A 26,734-nucleotide genomic window follows, 5' to 3' on the forward strand; every position below is an offset into this window, starting at 1 on the left:
TTGTCACTTGTGAATTATATATTATCACCTGTGAATGATGCCCAGCATAAGAAACAATGCCTGTGGACAGTTCTTCCAATATCTTCAATATGGAATCGGAATTGGATAAGGACGTGCACAGTTGCGTCCCCGATGTGTGCGCACAAAAAAACAAAGCAGAGCTCAGGCCTTTCAAGCAACTTTTTTCAAATCATCATTAGAGTCACATCATGCAGCCTTACAATGTATTAAAAATCTAAATATATCGCCCAACATTTGTAGAACAACAGGTTACATTAATAACTGTAAATTAAGCATATACTGTAGGAGTTCCTGGTTCTTTGTGAACCTCCACACAGAATAGCCGCATGTGAGCACTCCCTCAAATCGTTTGGAGAAAATATATTTTCTATTTTATTCAGCTATGTTCAATTGTATTCTTCATGCTATAAAATAATGCCACAGAATTCTAAGCAAATCTTAACTAGTGTAGCTCACAGCCATTTGGCATAGCCAGATCAGGACCTAACACAAGGACAACTCAGAGTCTGCTATTCTGTTCTTCTCAAATAGACATTTCCCCATATCATGCTTCTTTAAACCTGTCTAAAATAAATAATGGGTTTATTGTGAATGTGTAGGCTATATTATATGGATTTATTAAACTTTTTAAAATGTAGATGTTCCAAAGATCTGCATCAGTGGCTTGTAGGCTGTGTGGAAGCCAGGAGATGCTAAATGTGTTTATTTTAATTAACGATCAATTACCGTGAGAATGACAGTTATTTGCTTGACAATCACCAGCTGTCAACATTTCATGACCGCCACAGCCCTATTGCTGTCTCACACCAAAACACTTCTGGCTTACCACTGATGGCTGTCTCACACCAAAACACTCCTGGCTTACCATTGATGGCTGTCTCACACCAAAACACTTCTGGCTTACCACTGTTGGCTGTCTCACACCAAAAAACACTCCTGGCTTACCACTGATGGCTGTCTCACACCAAAACAACACTTCTGGCTTACCACTGATGGCTGTCTCACACCAAAAAAACACTCCTGGCTTACCATTGATGGCTGTCTCACACCAAAACACTTCTGGCTTACCACTGATGGCTGTCTCACACCAAAACACTTCTGGCTTACCACTGATGGCTGTCACACACCAAAATACTTCTGGCTTACCACTGATGGCTGTCTCACACCAAAACACTTCTGGCGTACCACTGATGGCTGTCTCACACCAAAACACTTCTGGCTTACCACTGATGGCTGTCTCACACCAAAACACTTCTGGCTTACCATTGATGGCTGTCTCACACCAAAACACTTCTGGCTTACCACTGATGGCTGTCTCACACCAAAACCCTTCTGGCTTACCAGTGATGGCTGTCTCACACCAAAAAACACTCCTGGCTTACCAGTGATGGCTGTCTCACACCAAAAAAACACTTCTGGCTTACCAGTGATGGCTGTCTCACACCAAAACAACACTTCTGGCTTACCACTGATGGCTGTCTAACACCAAAACACTTCTGGCTTACCACTGATGGCTGTCTCACACCAAAAAAACACTCCTGGCTTACCACTGATGGCTGTCTCACACCAAAACAACACTTCTGGCTTACCACTGATGGCTGTCTCACACCAAAAAAACACTCCTGGCTTACCATTGATGGCTGTCTCACACCAAAACACTTCTGGCTTACCACTGATGGCTGTCTCACACCAAAACACTTCTGGCTTACCACTGTTGGCTGTCTCACACCAAAATACTTCTGGCTTACCACTGATGGCTGTCTCACACCAAAACACTTCTGGCTTACCACTGATGGCTGTCTCACACCAAAACACTTCTGGCTTACCACTGATGGCTGTCTCACACCAAAACACTTTTGGCTTACCATTGATGGCTGTCTCACACCAAAACACTTCTGGCTTACCACTGATGGCTGTCTCACACCAAAACACTTCTGGTTTACCATTGATGGCTGACTAACACCAAAACACTTCTGGCTTACCACTGATGGCTGTCTCACACCAAAAAAACACTCCTGGCTTACCACTGATGGCTGTCTCACACCAAAACAACACTTCTGGCTTACCATTGATGGCTGTCTCACACCAAAAAAACACTCCTGTCTTACCAGTGATGGCTGTCTCACACCAAAAAAACACTCCTGGCTTACCAGTGATGGCTGTCTCACACCAAAAAAACACTCCTGGCTCACCACTGATGGCTGTCTCACACCAAAAAAACACTCCTGGCTTACCATTGATGGCTGTCTCACACCAAAAAAACACTCCTGGCTTACCATTGATGGCTGTCTCACACCAAAACAACACTTCTGGCTTACCATTGATGGCTGTCTCACACCAAAAAAAACACTCCTGGCTTACCAGTGATGGCTGTCTCACACCAAAACAACACTTCTGGCTTACCAGTGATGGCTGTCTCATACCAAAAAAACACTTCTGGCTTACCACTGATGGCTGTCTCACACCAAAACAACGTTATCTCTTATTCTTATTATAAAATATCTTGATGGGTCTCATGTTCACAGTGGTTCAAAAATAAACATATCCAGGTGTTAGAATGGCCAAGTCAAAGTCCAGACCTGAATCCAATCGAGAATCTGTGGAAAGAACTGAAAACTGCTGTTCACAAATGCTCTCCATCCAACCTCACTGAGCTCGCGCTGTTTTGCACGGAGGAATGGGAAAACATTTCAGTCTCTCGATGTGCAAAACTGATAGAGACATACCCCAAGCGACTTACAGCTGTAATCGCAGCAAAGGTGGTGCTACAAAGTATTAACTTAAGGGGGCTGAATAATTTTGCACGCCCAATTTTTCAGTTTTTGATTTGTTAAAAAAGTTTGAAATATCCAATAAATGTCGTTCCACTTTATGATTGTGTCCCACTTGTTGTTGTTTTATATCTTTATGTTTGAAGCCTGAAATGTGGCAAAAGGTCGCAAAGTTCAAGGGGGCCGAATACTTTCGCAAGGCACTGTATATAGGGAATAGGGTGTCCTGTGGGACACAGCCTTGTGCCAGTCTATATTATATTCCTGCTCTAATGACTTGGCTTGCTTGGTTTGGTGCCCTTACAGCGTTACACTCACACCTTTAATGGAGCTTCCCTTGTCAACGGGAGGTCACCATCAGTTCCTGGCCAGTCGAGTGCTATAGCTGGGGCCTTCAGGTTATGGCTGACCTGGGCTGGTGCGTTGCTGAGGTCTAATCACCAAATAGAGACCATCTTAGGAGAAGTAGTTCACGCAAAGTATTATTGTTTTGGGGGGGGGGGGGCTACCTATAGAATAGTTGATGAACTAGGACTCAGTGACCCAAGATTTGGGTTGGTTAGCTTAGCTTAGTTGAAGGTTAATCAATGGGAGTGGTAGCTAGGAACCCTGTTAGCATGCTAGCAGCTAGCTGGAGTCTGGCTTGATCTCCCTCATGTTCTAAATCATGTTATGTAGCTTCTGTGCTAATGAAGTATCCAGAGACCATAAGCAGTGACACCATGCTGTGTTTGAGGATGTATTTGGTGAGTGTGCTTGCTTTTTGGATTTGATAAAGAAAGATTAGTGAAGTAAACATTATCGTCTTCTCTATCTCTTTTTCTTCCTCTTTTTCTTCCTCCCTCCCCCCCTCTCTCTCTCCCCCTCCCTTCTCTCACAGCAGAGCTTATGTACACAGTGGAGCTGGCGGGAGGCTTGGGGGCCATCTTGTTGTTGTTGATCTGCCTCGTGACCCTCTACAAGTGCTACAAGATGGAGCTCATGCTCTTCTACAGGAACCATTTTGGCAGCGAGGACATCGACGGAGGTGAGATACTCTCAACTCACACTAGGACCAACAACACCCATTATAAACCCCGAATGAAGTCTACAGTGCACTCTTAGAAAAAAGGGTCCTAAAAGGGTTATTCAAGTGTCCCCATAGGAAAACCCTTTTTGGTTCCATGTAGAACCCTTTTTTGATTCCAGGAAGAACCCTTTTAGGATCTATGTAGCACCTTTGTCATCTAGAGCGTAGGTCTAGATGACAAACAACTTGTTTCGGTGTCACCAAAAGGGACTAGGGTAATACTCAGGACATTTAGACCGTCTATCTGTCTTGCTTCATGTGCCTTCACATAATATTTTGTTCGAGACATTGCTCGAAAGGGGATTTCATTTCATTATAAAAGTAGGAAAATGTGTTTTTCTACAAATCCTATCTTGAGATAGAAATAAGAACTTAAGGGTTCTAAATTGAACCGCAATGAATTCTAATTGTGTGGCTGAATAGTGAATGAGTTAAGGAGGAGTATTCATCAATCTGGTCTGGCGGATTCATTTGATTTCCCTTAATGAGTCTTTCAAGTGGAGGGCTAGGGCTACAATGAATTCAGTGAACAAGATGACTTTTGGGGTGTCTGAAGGACGCTGTGTGGAGACTGGAGAGTGTCATTAGCCGAGAAAGGTTGCCTCCGCTTTGCTCTTCTCCTCCCCCAGCCCTCCATTTTCCACCAATCACATTGCCTGGATGGTTGAGGCATCAGACATGTCTATGAAAGTCATTACCAGGCCTGTACTGTGTTGGGCTTTGGGACAGAAGTGGGGGACTTTGAAGTAATGGATGGTTTCAAGGCGCCACAGAGGAGAGAAAAGAGAGCCAGAGCCTTAAACCTAATGCTAAACAGCAATTGTCTCCTTTAATTGCGCCACCCGAGTGAGCAGAGAGGAGAGGGAAAGAGATTTTCAATTTGCTCTCTGTTTAAAGGGATCAGTTTCAATAAGCCACATAGTGTTGCCCATGGCCGTGGCTCCCAGGAGAGACGAGGGAGAGACACATACTTTCTCTTTAACGCTCAGGACTGGGTGATTACTCCTTCCCTGGATTGTATTCCCCCCTCACCCCTCACGCTCTTCTTTCATTGGCCACAAGGACTTCTACTTCATCACCATCACAAGCCATTCAGGAAAATCCTTTTTTCTCCTATCTTTTCTCTGTGTCTGACTGACAGCACCAGAATGATCGGGTTCGGTTCAAAGCGGTTTTAAGTCTCCATTCAAATGGGTGTTTGCAGGGGTTGTCTTGCATAACGACCACACACCCTTTACAGATGCATGAGCTTGCCGAGTTGTGACATGAACGTAACCCTCATTAGCATATAATACTGTATATGATTTAATTTTGACTTTATTTAAATCATGCAGTAGGTTGAACTTGATCATCGCTTAGGGATGAGTAATGACTTAACATAAAGATAACAAATGCCTTGTGTCTTATTATAAACGTTACTTATGTAGGAATGCTAATGAGCCCAACTCCCCTGCAGTTTTCTAGCTTTCACGGCTGACGATGTAGGTTGTGTTCTATTCAGAACAATGTGGAAGGAGCCCAGAGGTTCCTGCTCAAAGTCCCTGAACACTTTTTTAATAGCGAGTTCAAAGGTTCTCTCACTCTCTGTGGGCCTGCCAGTATGCATATGCAGCCACAGCTATGGATGGATGTAAGCTATGTGTGCGTCAGTCATGGCCTTTTACTTCAGAGTCAGAGAGTGGGAGGGATGGATGCTGAGGGTGGTGGAACACGCGGGACGGAAACAATTCCCCTTCTCAGCCCTCTTAAGTTCGCCTCATTGGACCTCAGAGAGAAAGGAGAGGAGGGAGAGGAAGGAGAGGAGGGAGAGGAAGGAGAGGAGGGAGAGGAAGGAGTCACTGGTTATTCTACCTCCGAATCTCACCCATACCTGCTCTCTATCTCTATCTCTCTCTCTATTTCTCTATCTCTATCTCTCTCTCTATCTCCATCTCTATATCTATCTCTCTCTCTCTCTCTCTCTCTCTCTCTCTCTCTCTCTCTCTCTCTCTCTCTCTCTCTTACTCTCTCTCTCTCTCACTCCCTCACACAGTAACCACTCAGATATGAGTGATTCAGTTCAACTGAAATAGATTCTGATCTACCTACATACGTTTCTCTCTTAAAGGGGACGTTGCACTTTACTGTATAGAAAGAGATGTTTATATAGGTTCAGATTCCTCCTGGTCTCTCCACTTATCTCCCACTTCTCTCCTCTCTTCTCTTCTCTTTTCTTGTTTCCTCCCTCCCCTCCCCTCTCCTCTCCTCCTCTCTTCTCTTCTCCACTCATCTCTTCCTTGCTTCATCTCTCCTCTCCTCTCCTCCTCTCTTCCTCTCTTCCTGTCCACTCCCCTCCTCACTTCTCTTCTCCCCTTCTATCCCCTCCTCCCCTCCTCTCCTTTCCCCACCTCTCTTCCTCATCACTCCTCCTCTCCTCTCCTCTCCTTTCCCCACCCCTCTCCTCTCCTCTCCTCTCCTCTCCTCTCCTCTCCTCTCCTCTCCTCTCCTCTCCTCTCCTCTCCTCTCCTCTCCTCGTCCTCTCCTCTCCTCCTCCTCATATCTCCTCCTCTCCTTTCCTCACCTCTCTTCCTCATCGCTCCTCCTCTCCTCTCCTTTCCCCACCTCTCTTCCTCATCGCTCCTCCTCTCCTCTCCGTTCTCCACCTCTCTTCCTCTCCTCTCCTCTCTTCCTCTCCTCTCTTCCTCTCCTCTCCTCCTCTCCTTCTCTCCTCTCCTCTCCTCTCCTCTCCTCTCTGTGTTGTCAGAAGCCCATCCTGGTCTAACAGCTCCCCTTCAGCAGGTAGTGTTTGGATTATCCCTTTACCTGTGGTAATAAGAGAGGTTTAAACCCCTCTCTAATGAGTTTACCTAAGAGAGAGAGAGAGAGAGAGAGAGAGAGAGAGAGAGAGAGAGAGAGAGAGACCTGTGTTGTTTCTAGTCCCTGGGGAATCCCTCTCTTCTCTTGTGTCTCTCCCTTAATTCCACTTCCTCTGGCTCGTTGCCGCAGCAGATTTCCTGCTTTGTGTCTCGTTGAAGTGCGCCGAGGCCGGAGCCGCTCCTCTCCTCTCTCTCCTGCACGGGCTTGTTGGGCTTTTCTCCTCGCCGTTTAATCCTTTCAAATTCAGCATCAATCATATTCTTCATGTGCCTGGCTGCCGTGCGGATAAAGGATGGGTCGGAGCCATTTTGTGCCTAGGGAAGCGTTCAGTTTCCTACCTCAGCCCAGTCACAGTGAACACAGTGACATTGTTTGGCAAAAGAGTCTGGATTGTAATAAAATGTACCCAGAGGAGTGGAAGCTGGCAGTAAAGTCAGTCAGAGTGACACAGGTGTCATGTTGCTTCCTGCTGTTCTGCTATGCAGAGAGAGCTAAAATACTGGACCTCTTCACCACGTTGATAGTCTGCAAAGCTGTCATGGTTATCAATCCCTGACCATGTGACCTGACCAGGAGAAACAGACCAATGAAAGTTGCCCTACTTATGATGGCATGGGTTGTTGTGGTGTGTGATGTGTGTGTCATGTGAAAATGAAAAATAACCAATGCAGACATGAGAAGTCCAGAAGCCCTATTGGGTCAGAAGCCCTGTTGACTCTGAAGTACTATTGACTCTGAAGCCCTATTGAGTCTGAAGCCCTATTGACTCTGAAACCCAATAGAGTCTGAAGCCCTTTTGACTCTGAAGGCCTATTGACTCTGAAGCCTATTGACTCTGAAACCCAATAGAGTCTGAAGCCCTATTGACTCTGAAGCCCTATTGACTCTGAAGCCCTATTGACTCTGAAGCCCTATTGACTCTGAAGCCCAATAGAGTCTGAATCACTATTGTGTCTGAAGCCATATTGAGTCTGAAGCCCAATAGAGTCTGAAGCCCAATAGAGTCTGAAGCCCAAAAGAGTCTGAAGCCCAATATAATCTGAAGCCCAATAGAGTCTGAAGCGCTATTGAGTCTGAAGGCCTATTGAGTCTGAAGCCCAATATAATCTGAAGCCCAATAGAGTCTGAAGCACTATTGCGTCTGAAGCGCTATTGAGTCTGAAGCCCTATTGAGTCAGAAGCCCAAAAGAGTCTGAAGCCCAATAGAGTTTGACGCCCTATTGACTCTGAAGCCCTATTGACTCTGAAGCCCTATTGACTCTGAAACCCAACTGACTCTGAAACCCAATTGACTCTGAAGCCCAATTGACTCTGAAGCCCTATTGACTCTGAAGCCCTATTGACTCTGAAGCCCTATTGAGTCTGAAGCCCAATAAAGTCTGAAGCCCCATTGTGTCTGAAGTCCTATTGTGTCTGAAGCCCTATTGTGTCTGAAGCCCAATAGAGTCTGAAGCACTATTGAGTCTGAAGCCCTATTGAGTCTAAAGCCCTATTGAGTCCGAAGCCTAATAGTCTGAAGCCCTATTGAGTCTGAAGCCATATTAAGTCTGAAGCCCAATAGTCTGAAGCCCTATTGAGTCTGAAGCCCTATTGAGTCTGCGGTGGCTGACAAATTCAACACATATAACATAAGGTTAATATTCCCTATAGTGTAGTAATAGACTGGTCTGTGTGTTACTAATATCCTCTATAGTGTAGTAATGGACTGGTCTGTGTGTTACTAATATCCTCTATAGTGTAGTAATAGACTGGTCTGTATCCTCTATAGTGTACTAATAGACTGGTCTGTATCCTCTATTGTGTAGTAATGGACTGGTCTGTATCCTCAATAGTGTAGTAATGGACTGGTCTGTATCCTCTATAGTGTAGTAATAGACTGGTCTGTATGTTACTAATATCCTCTATAGTGTAGCAATGGACTGGTCTGTATCCTCTATAGTGTAGTAATAGACTGGTCTGTATGTTACTGATATCCTCAATAGTGTAGTAATGGACTGGTCTGTATGTTAGTAATATCCTCTATATTGTAGTAATAGACTGGTCTGTATGTTACTAATATCCTCTATAGTGTAGTAATAGACTGGTCTGTATGTTACTGATATCCTCTATAGTGTAGTAATGGACTGGTCTGTATGTAAGTAATATCCTCTATATTGTAGTAATAGACTGGTCTGTATGTTACTAATATCCTCTATAGTGTAGTAATGGTCTGGTCTGTATGTTAGGAATATCTTCTATAGTGTAGTAATGGACTGGTCTGTATGTTACTAATATCCTCTATAGTGTAGTAATAGACTGGTCTGTATGTTACTAATATCCTCTATAGTGTAGTAATAGACTGGTCTGTATCCTCTATAGTGTAGTAATAGACTGGTCTGTATCCTCTATAGTGCAGTAATAGACTGGTCTGTATTCTCTATAGTGTAGTAATAGACTGGTCTGTATCCTCTATAGTGTTGTAATGGACTGGTCTGTATGTTAGTAATATCCTCTATATTGTAGTAATAGACTGGTCTGTATCCTCTATAGTGTAGTAATAGACTGGTCTGTATCCTCTATAGTGTAGTAATAGACTGGTCTGTGTCCTCTATAGTGTACTAATAGACTGGTCTGTATCCTCTATAGTGTAGTAATGGACTGGTCTGTATGTTACTAATATCCTCTATAGTGTAGTCATAGACCGGTCTGTGTGTAACTAATATCCTCTATAGTGTAGTCATGAACTGGTCTGTATCCTCTATAGTGTAGTGATAGACTGGTCTGTATGTTACTAATATCCTCTATAGTGTAGTAATGGACTGGTCTGTGTGTTACTAATATCCTCTATAGTGTAGTAATAGACTGGTCTGTGTGTAACTAATATCCTCTATAGTGTAGTCATGGACTGGTCTGTATCCCCTATAGTGTAGTAATAGACTGGTCTGTGTGTTACTAATATCCTCTATAGTGTAGTAATAGACTGGTCTGTGTGTTACTACTATTCTCTATAGTGCAGTAATAGACTGGTCTGTATCCTCTATAGAGTAGTAATAGACTGGTCTGTGTGTTACTAATATCCTCTATAGTGTAGTAATGGCCTGGTCTGTATCCTCTATAGTGTAGTAATGGACTGGTCTGTATCCTCTATAGTGTAGTAATGGACTGGTCTGTATGTTAGTAATATCCTCTATAGTGTAGTAATAGACTGGTCTGTGTGTTACTAATATCCTCTATAGTGTAGTAATGGGCTGGTCTGTATGTTAGTAATATCCTCTATAGTGTAGTAATAGACTGGTCTGTGTGTTACTAATATCCTCTATAGTGTAGTAATGGACTGGTCTGTATGTTAGTAATATCCTCTATATTGTAGTAATAGACTGGTCTGTATCCTCTATAGAGTAGTAATAGACTGGTCTGTGTGTTACTAATATCCTCTATAGTGTAGTAATAGACTGGTCTGTGTGTTACTACTATTCTCTATAGTGCAGTAATAGACTGGTCTGTATCCTCTATAGTGTAGTAATAGACTGGTGTGTGTGTTACTAGTATCCTCTGTAGTGTACTAATAGACTGGTCTGTATCCTCTAGTGTAGTAATGGATTGGTCTGTGTGTTACTAATATCCTCTATAGTGTAGTCATAGACTGGTCTGTATGTTACTAATATCCTCTATAGTGTGGTCATGGACTGGTCTGTATCCTGTATAGTGTAGTGATAGACTGGTCTGTGTGTTACTAATATCCTCTATAGTGTAGTAATGGACTGGTCTGTATCCTCTATAGTGTAGTAATAGACTGGTCTGTGTGTTACTAATATCCTCTATAATGTAGTAATAGACTGGTTTGTGTGTTACTAATATCCTCTATAGTGTAGTAATGGACTGGTTTGTGTGTTACTAATATCCTCTATAGTGTAGTAATAGACTGGTCTGTGTGTTACTAATATCCTCTATAGTTTAGTCATCGACTGGTCTGTATGTTACTAATATCCTCTATGGTGTAGTAATGGACTGGTCTGTATCCTCTATGGTGTAGTAATAGACTGATCTGTATCATCTATAGTGTAGTAATGGACTGGTCTGTATCCTCTATAGTTTCGTAATAGACTGGTCTGTATCCTCTATAGTGTAGTAATGGACTGGTCTGTATCATCTATAGTTTCGTAATAGACTGGTCTGTATGTTACTAATATCCTCTATAGTGTAGTAATGGACTGGTCTGTATCCTCTATAGTGTAATAATAGACTGGTCTGTATCCTCTATAGTGTAGTAATGGACTGGTCTGTATCATCTATAGTTTCGTAATAGACTGGTCTGTATGTTACTAATATCCTCTATAGTGTAGTAATAGACTGGTCTGTGTGTTACTAATATCCTCTATAGTGTAGTAATAGACTGATCTGTATCATCTATAGTGTAGTAATGGACTGGTCTGTATCCTCTATAGTGTAATAATAGACTGGTCTGTGTGTTACTAATATCCTCTATAGTGTAATAATAGACTGGTCTGTATGTTACTAATATCCTCTATAGTGTAGTAATGGACTGGTCTGTATCCTCTATAGTGTAGTAATAGACTGGTCTGTATCCTCTATAGTGTAGTAATGGACTGGTCTGTATCCTCTATAGTCTAGTAATGGACTGCTCTGTGTGTTACTAATATCCTGTATATTGTAGTAATAGACTGGTCTGTATCCTCTATAGTGTAGTAATGGACTGGTCTGTGTGTTACTAATATAATCTATAGTGTAGTAGTAGACTGGTCTGTGTGTAACTAATATCCTCTATAGTGTAGTAATAGACTGATCTGTATCCTCTATAGTGTAGTAATGGACTGGTCTGTATCATCTATAGTTTAGTAATAGACTGGTCTGTATGTTACTAATATCCTCTATAGTGTAAAAATAGACTGGTCTGTATGTTACTAATATCCTCTATAGTGTAGTAATGGACTGGTCTGTATCCTCTATAGTGTAGTAATAGACTGGTCTGTATCCTCTATAGTGTAGTAATGGACTGGTCTGTATCCTCTATATTGTAGTATAGGACTCGTCTGTGTGTTACTAATATCCTCTATAGTGTAGTAATAGACTGATCTGTATCCTCTATAGTGTAGTAATAGACTGGTCTGTATCCTCTATAGTGTAGTAATATACTGGTCTGTGTGTTACTAATATCCTCTATAGTGTAATAATAGACTGGTCTGTGTGCTACTAATATCCTCTATAATGTAGTAATAGACTGGTCTGTATCCTCTATAGTGTAGTAATGGACTGGTCTGTGTGTTACTAATATCCTATATAGTGTAGTAATGGACTGGTCTGTATCCTCTATAGTGTAGTAATGGACTGGTCTGTATCCTCTATAGTGTAGTAATGGACTGATCTGTATCCTCTATAGTGTAGTAATAGACTGGTCTGTATCCTCTATAGTGTAGTAATATACTGGTCTGTGTGTTACTAATATCCTCTATAATGTAGTAATAGACTGGTCTGTATCCTATATAGTGTAGTAATGGACTGGTCTGTATCCTCTATAGTGTAGTAATGGACTGGTCTGTATCCTCTATAGTGTAGTAATGGACTGGTCTGTATCCTCTATAGTGTAGTAATAGACTGGTCTGCATCCTCTATAGTGTAGTAATGGACTGGTCTGTGTGTTACTAATATCCTCTTTAGTGTAGTAATGGACTGGTCTGTATCCTCTATAGTGTAGTAATGGACTGATCTGTATCCTCTATAGTGTAGTAATGGACTGGTCTGTGTGTTACTAATATCCTCTATAGTGTAGTAGTAGACTGGTCTGTGTGTAACTAATATCCTCTATAGTGTAGTAATAGACTTATCTGTATCCTCTATAGTGTAGTAATGGACTGATCTGTATCCTCTATAGTGTAGTAATGGACTGGTCTGTGTGTTACTAATATTCTCTATTGTGTAATAATAGACTGGTCTGTGTGTTACTAATATCCTCTATAGTGTAGTAATGGACTGGTCGGTGTGTTACTAATATCATCTATAGTGTAGTAATGGACTGGTCTGTATCCTCTATAGTGTAGTAATAGACTGGTCTGTGTGTTACTAATTTCCTCTATATTGTAGTAATGGACTGGTCTGTATCCTCTATAGTGTAGTAATAGACTGGTCTGTGTGTTACTAATTTCCTCTATAGTGTAGTAATAGACTGATCTGTATCCTCTATAGTGTAGTAATAGACTGGTCTGTATCCTCTATAGTGTAGTAATAGACTGGTCTGTGTGTTACTAATATCCTCTATAGTGTAGTAATAGACTGATCTGTATCATCTATAGTGTAGTAATGGACTGGTCTGTATCCTCTATAGTGTAATAATAGACTGGTCTGTGTGTTACTAATATCCTCTATAGTGTAATAATAGACTGGTCTGTATGTTACTAATATCCTCTATAGTGTAGTAATGGACTGGTCTGTATCCTCTATAGTGTAGTAATAGACTGGTCTGTATCCTCTATAGTGTAGTAATGGACTGGTCTGTATCCTCTATAGTCTAGTAATGGACTGCTCTGTGTGTTACTAATATCCTGTATATTGTAGTAATAGACTGGTCTGTATCCTCTATAGTGTAGTAATGGACTGGTCTGTGTGTTACTAATATAATCTATAGTGTAGTAGTAGACTGGTCTGTGTGTAACTAATATCCTCTATAGTGTAGTAATAGACTGATCTGTATCCTCTATAGTGTAGTAATGGACTGGTCTGTATCATCTATAGTTTAGTAATAGACTGGTCTGTATGTTACTAATATCCTCTATAGTGTAAAAATAGACTGGTCTGTATGTTACTAATATCCTCTATAGTGTAGTAATGGACTGGTCTGTATCCTCTATAGTGTAGTAATAGACTGGTCTGTATCCTCTATAGTGTAGTAATGGACTGGTCTGTATCCTCTATATTGTAGTATAGGACTCGTCTGTGTGTTACTAATATCCTCTATAGTGTAGTAATAGACTGATCTGTATCCTCTATAGTGTAGTAATAGACTGGTCTGTATCCTCTATAGTGTAGTAATATACTGGTCTGTGTGTTACTAATATCCTCTATAGTGTAATAATAGACTGGTCTGTGTGCTACTAATATCCTCTATAATGTAGTAATAGACTGGTCTGTATCCTCTATAGTGTAGTAATGGACTGGTCTGTGTGTTACTAATATCCTATATAGTGTAGTAATGGACTGGTCTGTATCCTCTATAGTGTAGTAATGGACTGGTCTGTATCCTCTATAGTGTAGTAATGGACTGATCTGTATCCTCTATAGTGTAGTAATAGACTGGTCTGTATCCTCTATAGTGTAGTAATATACTGGTCTGTGTGTTACTAATATCCTCTATAATGTAGTAATAGACTGGTCTGTATCCTATATAGTGTAGTAATGGACTGGTCTGTATCCTCTATAGTGTAGTAATGGACTGGTCTGTATCCTCTATAGTGTAGTAATGGACTGGTCTGTATCCTCTATAGTGTAGTAATAGACTGGTCTGCATCCTCTATAGTGTAGTAATGGACTGGTCTGTGTGTTACTAATATCCTCTTTAGTGTAGTAATGGACTGGTCTGTATCCTCTATAGTGTAGTAATGGACTGATCTGTATCCTCTATAGTGTAGTAATGGACTGGTCTGTGTGTTACTAATATCCTCTATAGTGTAGTAGTAGACTGGTCTGTGTGTAACTAATATCCTCTATAGTGTAGTAATAGACTTATCTGTATCCTCTATAGTGTAGTAATGGACTGATCTGTATCCTCTATAGTGTAGTAATGGACTGGTCTGTGTGTTACTAATATTCTCTATTGTGTAATAATAGACTGGTCTGTGTGTTACTAATATCCTCTATAGTGTAGTAATGGACTGGTCGGTGTGTTACTAATATCATCTATAGTGTAGTAATGGACTGGTCTGTATCCTCTATAGTGTAGTAATAGACTGGTCTGTGTGTTACTAATTTCCTCTATATTGTAGTAATGGACTGGTCTGTATCCTCTATAGTGTAGTAATAGACTGGTCTGTGTGTTACTAATTTCCTCTATAGTGTAGTAATAGACTGATCTGTATCCTCTATAGTGTAGTAATAGACTGGTCTGTATCCTCTATAGTGTAGTAATAGACTGGTCTGTGTGTTACTAATATCCTCTATAGTGTAATAATAGACTGGTCTGTGTGTTACTAATATCCTCTATAGTGTAGTAATAGACTTATCTGTATCCTCTATAGTGTAGTAATGGACTGGTCTGTGTGTTACTAATATTCTCTATTGTGTAATAATAGACTGGTCTGTGTGTTACTAATATCCTCTATAGTGTAGTAATGGACTGGTCTGTGTGTTACTAATATCATCTATAGTGTAGTAATGGACTGGTCTGTATCCTCTATAGTGTAATAATAGACTGGTCTGTGTGTTACTAATATCCTCTATATTGTAGTAATGGACTGGTCTGTATCCTCTATAGTGTAGTAATAGACTGGTCTGTGTGTTACTAATTTCCTCTATAGTGTAGTAATAGACTGATCTGTATCCTCTATAGTGTAGTAATAGACTGGTCTGTATCCTCTATAGTGTAGTAATAGACTGGTCTGTGTGTTACTAATTTCCTCTATAGTGTAGTAATAGACGGGTCTGCATCCTCTATAGTGTAGTAATGGACTGGTCTGTGTGTTACTAATATCCTCTATATTGTAGTAATGGACTGGTCTGTATCCTCTATAGTGTAGTAATAGACTGGTCTGTGTGTTACTAATTTCCTCTATAGTGTAGTAATAGACTGGTCTGCATCCTCTATGGTGTAGTAATGGACTGGTCTGTGTGTTACTAATATCCTCTATAGTGTAGTAATGGACTGGTCTGTATCCTCTATAGTGTAGTAATGGACTGATCTGTATCCTCTATAGTGTAGTAATGGACTGGTCTGTGTGTTACTAATATCCTCTATAGTGTAGTAGTAGACTGGTCTGTGTGTAACTAATATCCTCTATAGTGTAGTAATAGACTTATCTGTATCCTCTATAGTGTAGTAATGGACTGGTCTGTGTGTTACTAATATTCTCTATTGTGTAATAATAGACTGGTCTGTGTGTTACTAATATCCTCTATAGTGTAGTAATGGACTGGTCTGTGTGTTACTAATATCATCTATAGTGTAGTAATGGATTGGTCTGTATCCTCTATAGTGTAATAATAGACTGGTCTGTGTGTTACTAATATCCTCTATATTGTAGTAATGGACTGGTCTGTATCCTCTATAGTGTAGTAATAGACTGGTCTGTGTGTTACTAATTTCCTCTATAGTGTAGTAATAGACTGATCTGTATCCTCTATAGTGTAGTAATAGACTGGTCTGTATCCTCTATAGTGTAGTAATAGACTGGTCTGTGTGTTACTAATATCCTCTATAGTGTAATAATAGACTGGTCTGTGTGTTACTAATATCCTCTATAATGTAGTAATAGACTGGTCTGTATCCTCTATAGTGTAGTAATGGACTGGTCTGTGTGTTACTAATATCCTCTATGGTGTAGTAATGGACTGGTCTGTATCCTCTATAGTGTAGTAATGGACTGGTCTATATCCTCTATAGTGTAGTAATGGACTGGTCTGTATCCTCTATAGTGTAGTAATGGACTGGTCTGTATCCTCTATAGTGTAGTAATGGACTGGTCTGTATCCTGTATAGTGTAGTAATAGACTGGTCTGTATCCTCTATAGTGTAGTAATAGACTGGTCTGTATCCTCTATAGTGTAGTAATGGACTGGTCTGTGTGTTTCTAATATCCTCTATAGTGTAGTAATGGACTGGTCTGTATCCTCTATAGTGTAGTAATGGACTGGTCTGCATCCTCTATAGTGTAGTAATAGACTGGTCTGTATTCTCTATAATGTAGTAATGGACTGGTCTGTATCCTCTATAGTGTAGTAATGGACTTGTCTGTGTTTTACTAATATCCTCTATAGTGTAGTAATGGACTGGTCTGTATCCTCTATAGTGTAGTAATAGACTGGTCTGTGTGTTACTAATATCCTCTATAATGTAGTAATAGACTGGTCTGTATCCTCTATAGTGTAGTAATAGACTGGTCTGTGTGTTACTAATATCCTCTATAGTGTAGTAGTAGACTGGTCTGTGTGTAACTAATATCCTCTATAGTGTAGTAATAGACTGATCTGTATCCTCTATAGTGTAGTAATGGACTGGTCTGCGTGTTACTAATATCCTCTATAGTGTAGTAGTAGACTGATCTGTATCCTCTATAGTGTAGTAATGGACTGGTCTGTATCCTCTATAGTGTAGTAATGGACTGGTCTGTGTGTTACTAATATTCTCTATTGTGTAATAATAGACTGGTCTGTGTGTTACTAATATCCTCTATAGTGTAGTAATGGACTGGTCTGTGTGTTACTAATATCATCTATAGTGTAGTAATGGACTGGTCTGTATCCTCTATAGTGTAATAATAGACTGGTCTGTGTGTTACTAATATCCTCTATAGTGTAGTATTGGACTGGTCTGTATCCTCTATAGTGTAGTAATGGACTGGTCTGTATCCTCTATAGTGTAGTAATGGACTGGTCTGTGTGTTACTAATATTCTCTATTGTGTAATAATAGACTGGTCTGTGTGTTACTAATATCCTCTATTGTGTAGTAATGGACTGGTCTGTGTGTTACTAATATCATCTATAGTGTAGTAATGGACTTGTCTGTATCCTCTATAGTGTAATAATAGACTGGTCTGTGTGTTACTAATATCCTCTATAGTGTAGTAATGGACTGGTCTGTATCCTCTATAGTGTAGTAATGGACTGGTCTGTGTGTTACTAATATTCTCTATTGTGTAATAATAGACTGGTCTGTGTGTTACTAATATCCTCTATAGTGTAGTAATGGACTGGTCTGTGTGTTACTAATATAATCTATAGTGTAGTAATGGACTGGTCTGTATCCTCTATAGTGTAGTAATGGACTGGTCTGTATCCTCTATAGTGTAGTAATAGACTGGTCTGTGTGTTACTAATATCCTCTATAGTGAAGTAATGGACTGGTCTGTGTGTTACTAATATCCTCTATAGTGTAGTAATAGACTGGTCTGTATCCTCTATAGTGTAGTAATAGACTGGTCTGTATCCTCTATAGTGTAGTAATAGACTGGTCTGTGTCCTCTATAGTGTAGTAATGGACTGGTCTGTGTGTTACTAATATCCTCTATAGTGTAGTAATAGACTGGTCTGTGTGTTACTAATATCCTCTATAGTGGAGTAATGGACTGGTCTGTGTGTTACTAATATCCTCTATAGTGTAGTAATAGACTGGTCTGTATCCTCTATAGTGTAGTAATAGACTGGTCTGTGTCCTCTATAGTGTAGTAATGGACTGGTCTGTGTGTTACTAATATCCTCTATAGTGTAGTAATAGACTGGTCTGTGTGTTACTAATATCCTCTATAGTGGAGTAATGGACTGCTCTGTGTGTTACTAATATCCTCTATATTGTAGTAATAGACTGGTCTGTATCCTCTATAGTGTAGTAATGGACTGGTCTGTGTGTTACTAATATCATCTATAGTGTAGTAGTAGACTGGTCTGTGTGTAACTAATATCCTCTATAGTGTAGTAATAGACTGATCTGTATCCTCTATAGTGTAGTAATGGACTGGTCTGTATCATCTATAGTTTAGTAATAGACTGGTCTGTATGTTACTAATATCCTCTATAGTGTAGTAATGGACTGGTCTGTATCCTCTATAGTGTAGTAATAGACTGGTCTGTATCCTCTATAGTGTAGTAATGGACTGGTCTGTATCCTCTATAGTGTAGTATAGGACTCGTCTGTGTGTTACTAATATCCTCTATAGTGTAGTAATAGACTGATCTGTATCCTCTATAGTGTAGTAATAGACTGGTCTGTATCCTCTATAGTGTAGTAATATACTGGTCTGTGTGTTACTAATATCCTCTATAGTGTAATAATAGACTGGTATGTGTGTTACTAATATCCTCTATAATGTAGTAATAGACTGGTCTGTATCCTCTATAGTGTAGTAATGGACTGGTCTGTGTGTTACTAATATCCTATATAGTGTAGTAATGGACTGGTCTGTATCCTCTATAGTGTAGTAATGGACTGGTCTGTATCCTCTATAGTGTAGTAATGGACTGGTCTGTATCCTCTATAGTGTAGTAATAGACTGGTCTGCATCCTCTATAGTGTAGTAATGGACTGGTCTGTTTGTTACTAATATCCTCTTTAGTGTAGTAATGGACTGGTCTGTATCCTCTATAGTGTAGTAATGGACTGATCTGTATCCTCTATAGTGTAGTAATGGACTGGTCTGTGTGTTACTAATATCCTCTATAGTGTAGTAGTAGACTGGTCTGTGTGTAACTAATATCCTCTATAGTGTAGTAATAGACTTATCTGTATACTCTATAGTGTAGTAATGGACTGATCTGTATCCTCTATAGTGTAGTAATGGACTGGTCTGTGTGTTACTAATATTCTCTATTGTGTAATAATAGACTGGTCTGTGTGTTACTAATATCCTCTAAAGTGTAGTAATGGACTGGTCGGTGTGTTACTAATATCATCTATAGTGTAGTAATGGACTGGTCTGTATCCTCTATAGTGTAGTAATAGACTGGTCTGTGTGTTACTAATTTCCTCTATATTGTAGTAATGGACTGGTCTGTATCCTCTATAGTGTAGTAATAGACTGGTCTGTGTGTTACTAATTTCCTCTATAGTGTAGTAATAGACTGATCTGTATCCTCTATAGTGTAGTAATAGACTGGTCTGTATCCTCTATAGTGTAGTAATAGACTGGTTTGTGTGTTACTAATATCCTCTATAGTGTAATAATAGACTGGTCTGTGTGTTACTAATATCCTCTATAATGTAGTAATAGACTGGTCTGTATCCTCTATAGTGTAGTAATGGACTGGTCTGTGTGTTACTAATATCCTCTATAGTGTAGTAATGGACTGGTCTGTATCCTCTATAGTGTAGTAATGGACTGGTCTATATCCTCTATAGTGTAGTAATGGACTGGTCTGTATCCTCTATAGTGTAGTAATGGACTGGTCTGTATCCTCTATGGTGTAGTAATGGACTGGTCTGTATCCTGTATAGTGTAGTAATAGACTGGTCTGTATCCTCTATAGTGTAGTAATAGACTGGTCTGTATCCTCTATAGTGTAGTAATGGACTGGTCTGTGTGTTACTAATATCCTCTATAGTGTAGTAATGGACTGGTCTGTATCCTCTATAGTGTAGTAATGGACTGGTCTGCATCCTCTATAGTGTAGTAATAGACTGGTCTGTATTCTCTATAATGTAGTAATGGACTGGTCTGTATCCTCTATAGTGTAGTAATGGAATTGTCTGTGTTTTACTAATATCCTCTATAGTGTAGTAATGGACTGGTCTGTATCCTCTATAGTGTAGTAATAGACTGGTCTGTGTGTTTCTAATATCCTCTATAATGTAGTAATAGACTGGTCTGTATCCTCTATAGTGTAGTAATAGACTGGTATGTGTGTTACTAATATCCTCTATAGTGTAGTAGTAGACTGGTCTGTGTGTAACTAATATCCTCTATAGTGTAGTAATAGACTGATCTGTATCCTCTATAGTGTAGTAATGGACTGGTCTGTGTGTTACTAATATCCTCTATAGTGAAGTAGTAGACTGGTCTGTGTGTAACTAATATCCTCTATAGTGTAGTAATAGACTGATCTGTATCCTCTATAGTGTAGTAATGGACTGGTCTGTGTGTTACTAATATTCTCTATTGTGTAATAATAGACTGGTCTGTGTGTTACTAATATCCTCTATAGTGTAGTAATGGACTGGTCTGTGTGTTACTAATATCATCTATAGTGTAGTAATGGACTGGTCTGTATCCTCTATAGTGTAATAATAGACTGGTCTGTGTGTTACTAATATCCTCTATAGTGTAGTAATGGACTGGTCTGTATCCTCTATAGTGTAGTAATAGACTGGTCTGCATCCTCTATAGTGTAGTAATGGACTGGTCTGTGTGTTACTAATATCCTCTATAGTGTAGTAATGGACTGGTCTGTATCCTCTATAGTGTAGTAATGGACTGGTCTGTGTGTTACTAATATCCTCTATAGTGTAGTCATAGACCGGTCTGTGTGTAACTAATATCCTCTATAGTGTAGTAATGGCCTGGTCTGTATCCTCTATAGTGTAGTAATGGACTGGTCTGTATCCTCTATAGTGTAGTAATGGACTGGTCTGTATGTTACTAATATCCTCTATAGTGTAGTAGTAGACTGGTCTGTGTGTAACTAATATCCACTATAGTGTAGTAATAGACTGATCTGTATCCTCTATAGTGTAGTAATGGACTGGTCTGTGTGTTACTAATATCCTCTATAGTGTAGTAGTAGACTGGTCTGTATCCTGTATAGTGTAGTGATAGACTGGTCTGTGTGTTACTAATATCCTCTATAGTGTAGTAATGGACTGGTCTGTATCCTCTTTAGTGTAGTAATAGACTGGTCTGTGTGTTACTAATATCCTCTATAGTGTAGTAATAGACTGGTCTGTGTGTTACTAATATCCTCTATAGTGTAGTAATGGACTGGTTTGTGTGTTACTAATATCCTCTATAGTGTAGTAATAGACTGGTCTGTGTGTTACTAATATCCTCTATAGTGTAGTCATCGACTGGTCTGTATGTTACTAATATCCTCTATGGTGTAGTAATGGACTGGTCTGTATCCTCTATGGTGTAGTAATAGACTGGTCTGTGTGTTACTAATATCCTCTATAGTGTAGTAATAGACTGGTCTGTGTGTTACTAATATCCTCTATAGTGTAGTAATGGACTGGTCTGTGTGTTACTAATATCCTCTATAGTGTAGTAATAGACTGGTCTGTATCCTCTATAGTGTAGTAATAGACTGATCTGTATCATCTATAGTGTAGTAATGGACTGGTCTGTATCATCTATAGTTTAGTAATAGACTGGTCTGTATGTTACTAATATCCTCTATAGTGTAATAATAGACTGGTCTGTATGTTACTAATATCCTCTATAGTGTAGTAATGGACTGGTCTGTATCCTCTATAGTGTAGTAATAAACTGGTCTGTATCCTCTATAGTGTAGTAATGGACTAATCTGTATCCTCTATAGTGTAGTAATGGACTGCTCTGTGTGTTACTAATATCCTCTATATTGTAGTAATAGACTGGTCAGTATCCTCTATAGTGTAGTAATGGACTGGTCTGTGTGTTATTAATATCCTCTATAGTGTAGTAGTAGACTTGTCTGTGTGTAACTAATATCCTCTATAGTGTAGTAATAGACTGATCTGTATCCTCTATAGTGTAGTAATGGACTGGTCTGTATCATCTATAGTTTAGTAATAGACTGGTCTGTATTTTACTAATATCCTCTATAGTGTAATAATAGACTGGTCTGTATGTTACTTATATCCTCTATAGTGTAGTAATGGACTGGTCTGTATCCTCTATAGTGTAGTAATAGACTGGTCTGTATCCTCTATAGTGTAGTAATGGACTGGTCTGTATCCTCTATAGTGTAGTAATGGACTGCTCTGTGTGTTAGTAATATCCTCTATAGTGTAGTAATAGACTGGTATGTATCCTCTATAGTGTAGTAATGGACTCGTCTGTGTGTTACTAATATCCTCTATAGTGTAGTAATAGACTGATCTGTATCCTCTATAGTGTAGTAATAGACTGGTCTGTATCCTCTATAGTGTAGTAATATACTGGTCTGTGTGTTACTAATATCCTCTATAGTGTAATAATAGACTGGTCTGTGTGTTACTAATATCCTCTATAATGTAGTAATAGACTGGTCTGTATCCTCTATAGTGTAGTAATGGACTGGTCTGTGTGTTACTAATATCCTCTATAGTGTAGTAATGGACGGGTCTGTATCCTCTATAGTGTAGTAATGGACTGGTCTGTATCCTCTATAGTATAGTAATGGACTGGTCTGTATCCTCTATAGTGTAGTAATAGACTGGTCTGCATCCTCTATAGTGTAGTAATGGACTGGTCTGTGTGTTACTAATATCCTCTATAGTGTAGTAATGGACTGGTCTGTATCCTCTATAGTGTAGTAATGGACTGATCTGTATCCTCTATAGTGTAGTAATGGACTGGTCTGTGTGTTACTAATATCCTCTATAGTGTAGTAGTAGACTGGTCTGTATCCTGTATAGTGTAGTGATAGACTGGTCTGTGTGTTACTAATATCCTCTATAGTGTAGTAATGGACTGGTCTGTATCCTCTTTAGTGTAGTAATAGACTGGTCTGTGTGTTACTAATATCCTCTATAGTGTAGTAATAGACTGGTCTGTGTGTTACTAATATCCTCTATAGTGTAGTAATGGACTGGTTTGTGTGTTACTAATATCCTCTATAGTGTAGTAATAGACTGGTCTGTGTGTTACTAATATCCTCTATAGTGTAGTCATCGACTGGTCTGTATGTTACTAATATCCTCTATGGTGTAGTAATGGACTGGTCTGTATCCTCTATGGTGTAGTAATAGACTGGTCTGTGTGTTACTAATATCCTCTATAGTGTAGTAATAGACTGGTCTGTGTGTTACTAATATCCTCTATAGTGTAGTAATGGACTGGTCTGTGTGTTACTAATATCCTCTATAGTGTAGTAATAGACTGGTCTGTATCCTCTATAGTGTAGTAATAGACTGATCTGTATCATCTATAGTGTAGTAATGGACTGGTCTGTATCATCTATAGTTTAGTAATAGACTGGTCTGTATGTTACTAATATCCTCTATAGTGTAATAATAGACTGGTCTGTATGTTACTAATATCCTCTATAGTGTAGTAATGGACTGGTCTGTATCCTCTATAGTGTAGTAATAAACTGGTCTGTATCCTCTATAGTGTAGTAATGGACTGGTCTGTATCCTCTATAGTGTAGTAATGGACTGCTCTGTGTGTTACTAATATCCTCTATATTGTAGTAATAGACTGGTCAGTATCCTCTATAGTGTAGTAATGGACTGGTCTGTGTGTTATTAATATCCTCTATAGTGTAGTAGTAGACTTGTCTGTGTGTAACTAATATCCTCTATAGTGTAGTAATAGACTGATCTGTATCCTCTATAGTGTAGTAATGGACTGGTCTGTATCATCTATAGTTTAGTAATAGACTGGTCTGTATTTTACTAATATCCTCTATAGTGTAATAATAGACTGGTCTGTATGTTACTTATATCCTCTATAGTGTAGTAATGGACTGGTCTGTATCCTCTATAGTGTAGTAATAGACTGGTCTGTATCCTCTATAGTGTAGTAATGGACTGGTCTGTATCCTCTATAGTGTAGTAATGGACTGCTCTGTGTGTTAGTAATATCCTCTATAGTGTAGTAATAGACTGGTATGTATCCTCTATAGTGTAGTAATGGACTCGTCTGTGTGTTACTAATATCCTCTATAGTGTAGTAATAGACTGATCTGTATCCTCTATAGTGTAGTAATAGACTGGTCTGTATCCTCTATAGTGTAGTAATATACTGGTCTGTGTGTTACTAATATCCTCTATAGTGTAATAATAGACTGGTCTGTGTGTTACTAATATCCTCTATAATGTAGTAATAGACTGGTCTGTATCCTCTATAGTGTAGTAATGGACTGGTCTGTGTGTTACTAATATCCTCTATAGTGTAGTAATGGACGGGTCTGTATCCTCTATAGTGTAGTAATGGACTGGTCTGTATCCTCTATAGTATAGTAATGGACTGGTCTGTATCCTCTATAGTGTAGTAATAGACTGGTCTGCATCCTCTATAGTGTAGTAATGGACTGGTCTGTGTGTTACTAATATCCTCTATAGTGTAGTAATGGACTGGTCTGTATCCTCTATAGTGTAGTAATGGACTGATCTGTATCCTCTATAGTGTAGTAATGGACTGGTCTGTGTGTTACTAATATCCTCTATAGTGTAGTAGTAGACTGGTCTGTGTGTAACTAATATCCTCTATAGTGTAGTAATAGACTTATCTGTATCCTCTATAGTGTAGTAATGGACTGGTCTGTGTGTTACTAATATTCTCTATTGTGTAATAATAGACTGGTCTGTGTGTTACTAATATCCTCTATAGTGTAGTAATGGACCGGTCTGTGTGTTACTAATATCATCTATAGTGTAGTAATGGACTGGTCTGTATCCTCTATAGTGTAATAATAGACTGGTCTGTGTGTTACTAATATCCTCTATATTGTAGTAATGGACTGGTCTGTATCCTCTATAGTGTAGTAATAGACTGGTCTGTGTGTTACTAATTTCCTCTATAGTGTAGTAATAGACTGATCTGTATCCTCTATAGTGTAGTAATAGACTGGTCTGTATCCTCTATAGTGTAGTAATAGACTGGTCTGTGTGTTACTAATATCCTCTATAGTGTAATAATAGATTGGTCTGTGTGTTACTAATATCCTCTATAATGTAGTAATAGACTGGTCTGTATCCTCTATAGTGTAGTAATGGACTGGTCTGTGTGTTACTAATATCCTCTATAGTGTAGTAATGGACTGGTCTGTATCCTCTATAGTGTAGTAATGGACTGGTCTATATCCTCTATAGTGTAGTAATGGACTGGTCTGTATCCTCTATAGTGTAGTAATGGACTGGTCTGTATCCTCTATAGTGTAGTAATGGACTGGTCTGTATCCTGTATAGTGTAGTAATAGACTGGTCTGTATCCTCTATAGTGTAGTAATAGACTGGTCTGTATCCTCTATAGTGTAGTAATGGACTTGTCTGTGTTTTACTAATATCCTCTATAGTGTAGTAATGGACTGGTCTGTATCCTCTATAGTGTAGTAATAGACTGGTCTGTGTGTTACTAATATCCTCTATAATGTAGTAATAGACTGGTCTGTATCCTCTATAGTGTAGTAATAGACTGGTCTGTGTGTTACTAATATCCTCTATAGTGTAGTAGTAGACTGGTCTGTGTGTAACTAATATCCTCTATAGTGTAGTAATAGACTGATCTGTATCCTCTATAGTGTAGTAATGGACTGGTCTGCGTGTTACTAATATCCTCTATAGTGTAGTAGTAGACTGGTCTGTGTGTAACTAATATCCTCTATAGTGTAGTAATAGACTGATCTGTATCCTCTATAGTGTAGTAATGGACTGGTCTGTATCCTCTATAGTGTAGTAATGGACTGGTCTGTGTGTTACTAATATTCTCTATTGTGTAATAATAGACTGGTCTGTGTGTTACTAATATCCTCTATAGTGTAGTAATGGACTGGTCTGTGTGTTACTAATATCATCTATAGTGTAGTAATGGACTGGTCTGTATCCTCTATAGTGTAATAATAGACTGGTCTGTGTGTTACTAATATCCTCTATAGTGTAGTATTGGACTGGTCTGTATCCTCTATAGTGTAGTAATGGACTGGTCTGTATCCTCTATAGTGTAGTAATGGACTGGTCTGTGTGTTACTAATATGCTCTATTGTGTAATAATAGACTGGTCTGTGTGTTACTAATATCCTCTATAGTGTAGTAATGGACTGGTCTGTGTGTTACTAATATCATCTATAGTGTAGTAATGGACTTGTCTGTATCCTCTATAGTGTAATAATAGACTGGTCTGTGTGTTACTAATATCCTCTATAGTGTAGTAATGGACTGGTCTGTATCCTCTATAGTGTAGTAATGGACTGGTCTGTGTGTTACTAATATTCTCTATTGTGTAATAATAGACTGGTCTGTGTGTTACTAATATCCTCTATAGTGTAGTAATGGACTGGTCTGTGTGTTACTAATATAATCTATAGTGTAGTAATGGACTGGTCTGTATCCTCTATAGTGTAGTAATGGACTGGTCTGTATCCTCTATAGTATAGTAATAGACTGGTCTGTGTGTTACTAATATCCTCTATAGTGAAGTAATGGACTGGTCTGTGTGTTACTAATATCCTCTATAGTGTAGTAATAGACTGGTCTGTATCCTCTA

At 39.2% G+C, this 26,734-nt stretch overlaps 1 protein-coding gene across 2 annotated transcripts in view; it reads left to right on the forward strand.

The window, feature by feature from the left end:
• Positions 1-26,734, forward strand: part of LOC139372447 (interleukin-1 receptor accessory protein-like 1) — a 364,639-nt gene that overhangs the window by 326,875 nt on the left and 11,030 nt on the right. For both annotated transcript variants that reach the window (XM_071112164.1, XM_071112165.1), the window contains exon 9: positions 3,673-3,819. In XM_071112164.1, coding sequence (XP_070968265.1) covers positions 3,673-3,819 — 147 coding nt within the window. The remainder of the gene's footprint in view (positions 1-3,672; positions 3,820-26,734) is intronic.

Source organism: Oncorhynchus clarkii, chromosome 18, assembly GCF_045791955.1.
Source record: "Oncorhynchus clarkii lewisi isolate Uvic-CL-2024 chromosome 18, UVic_Ocla_1.0, whole genome shotgun sequence".
NCBI classification, from domain to species: Eukaryota; Metazoa; Chordata; class Actinopteri; order Salmoniformes; family Salmonidae; genus Oncorhynchus; species Oncorhynchus clarkii.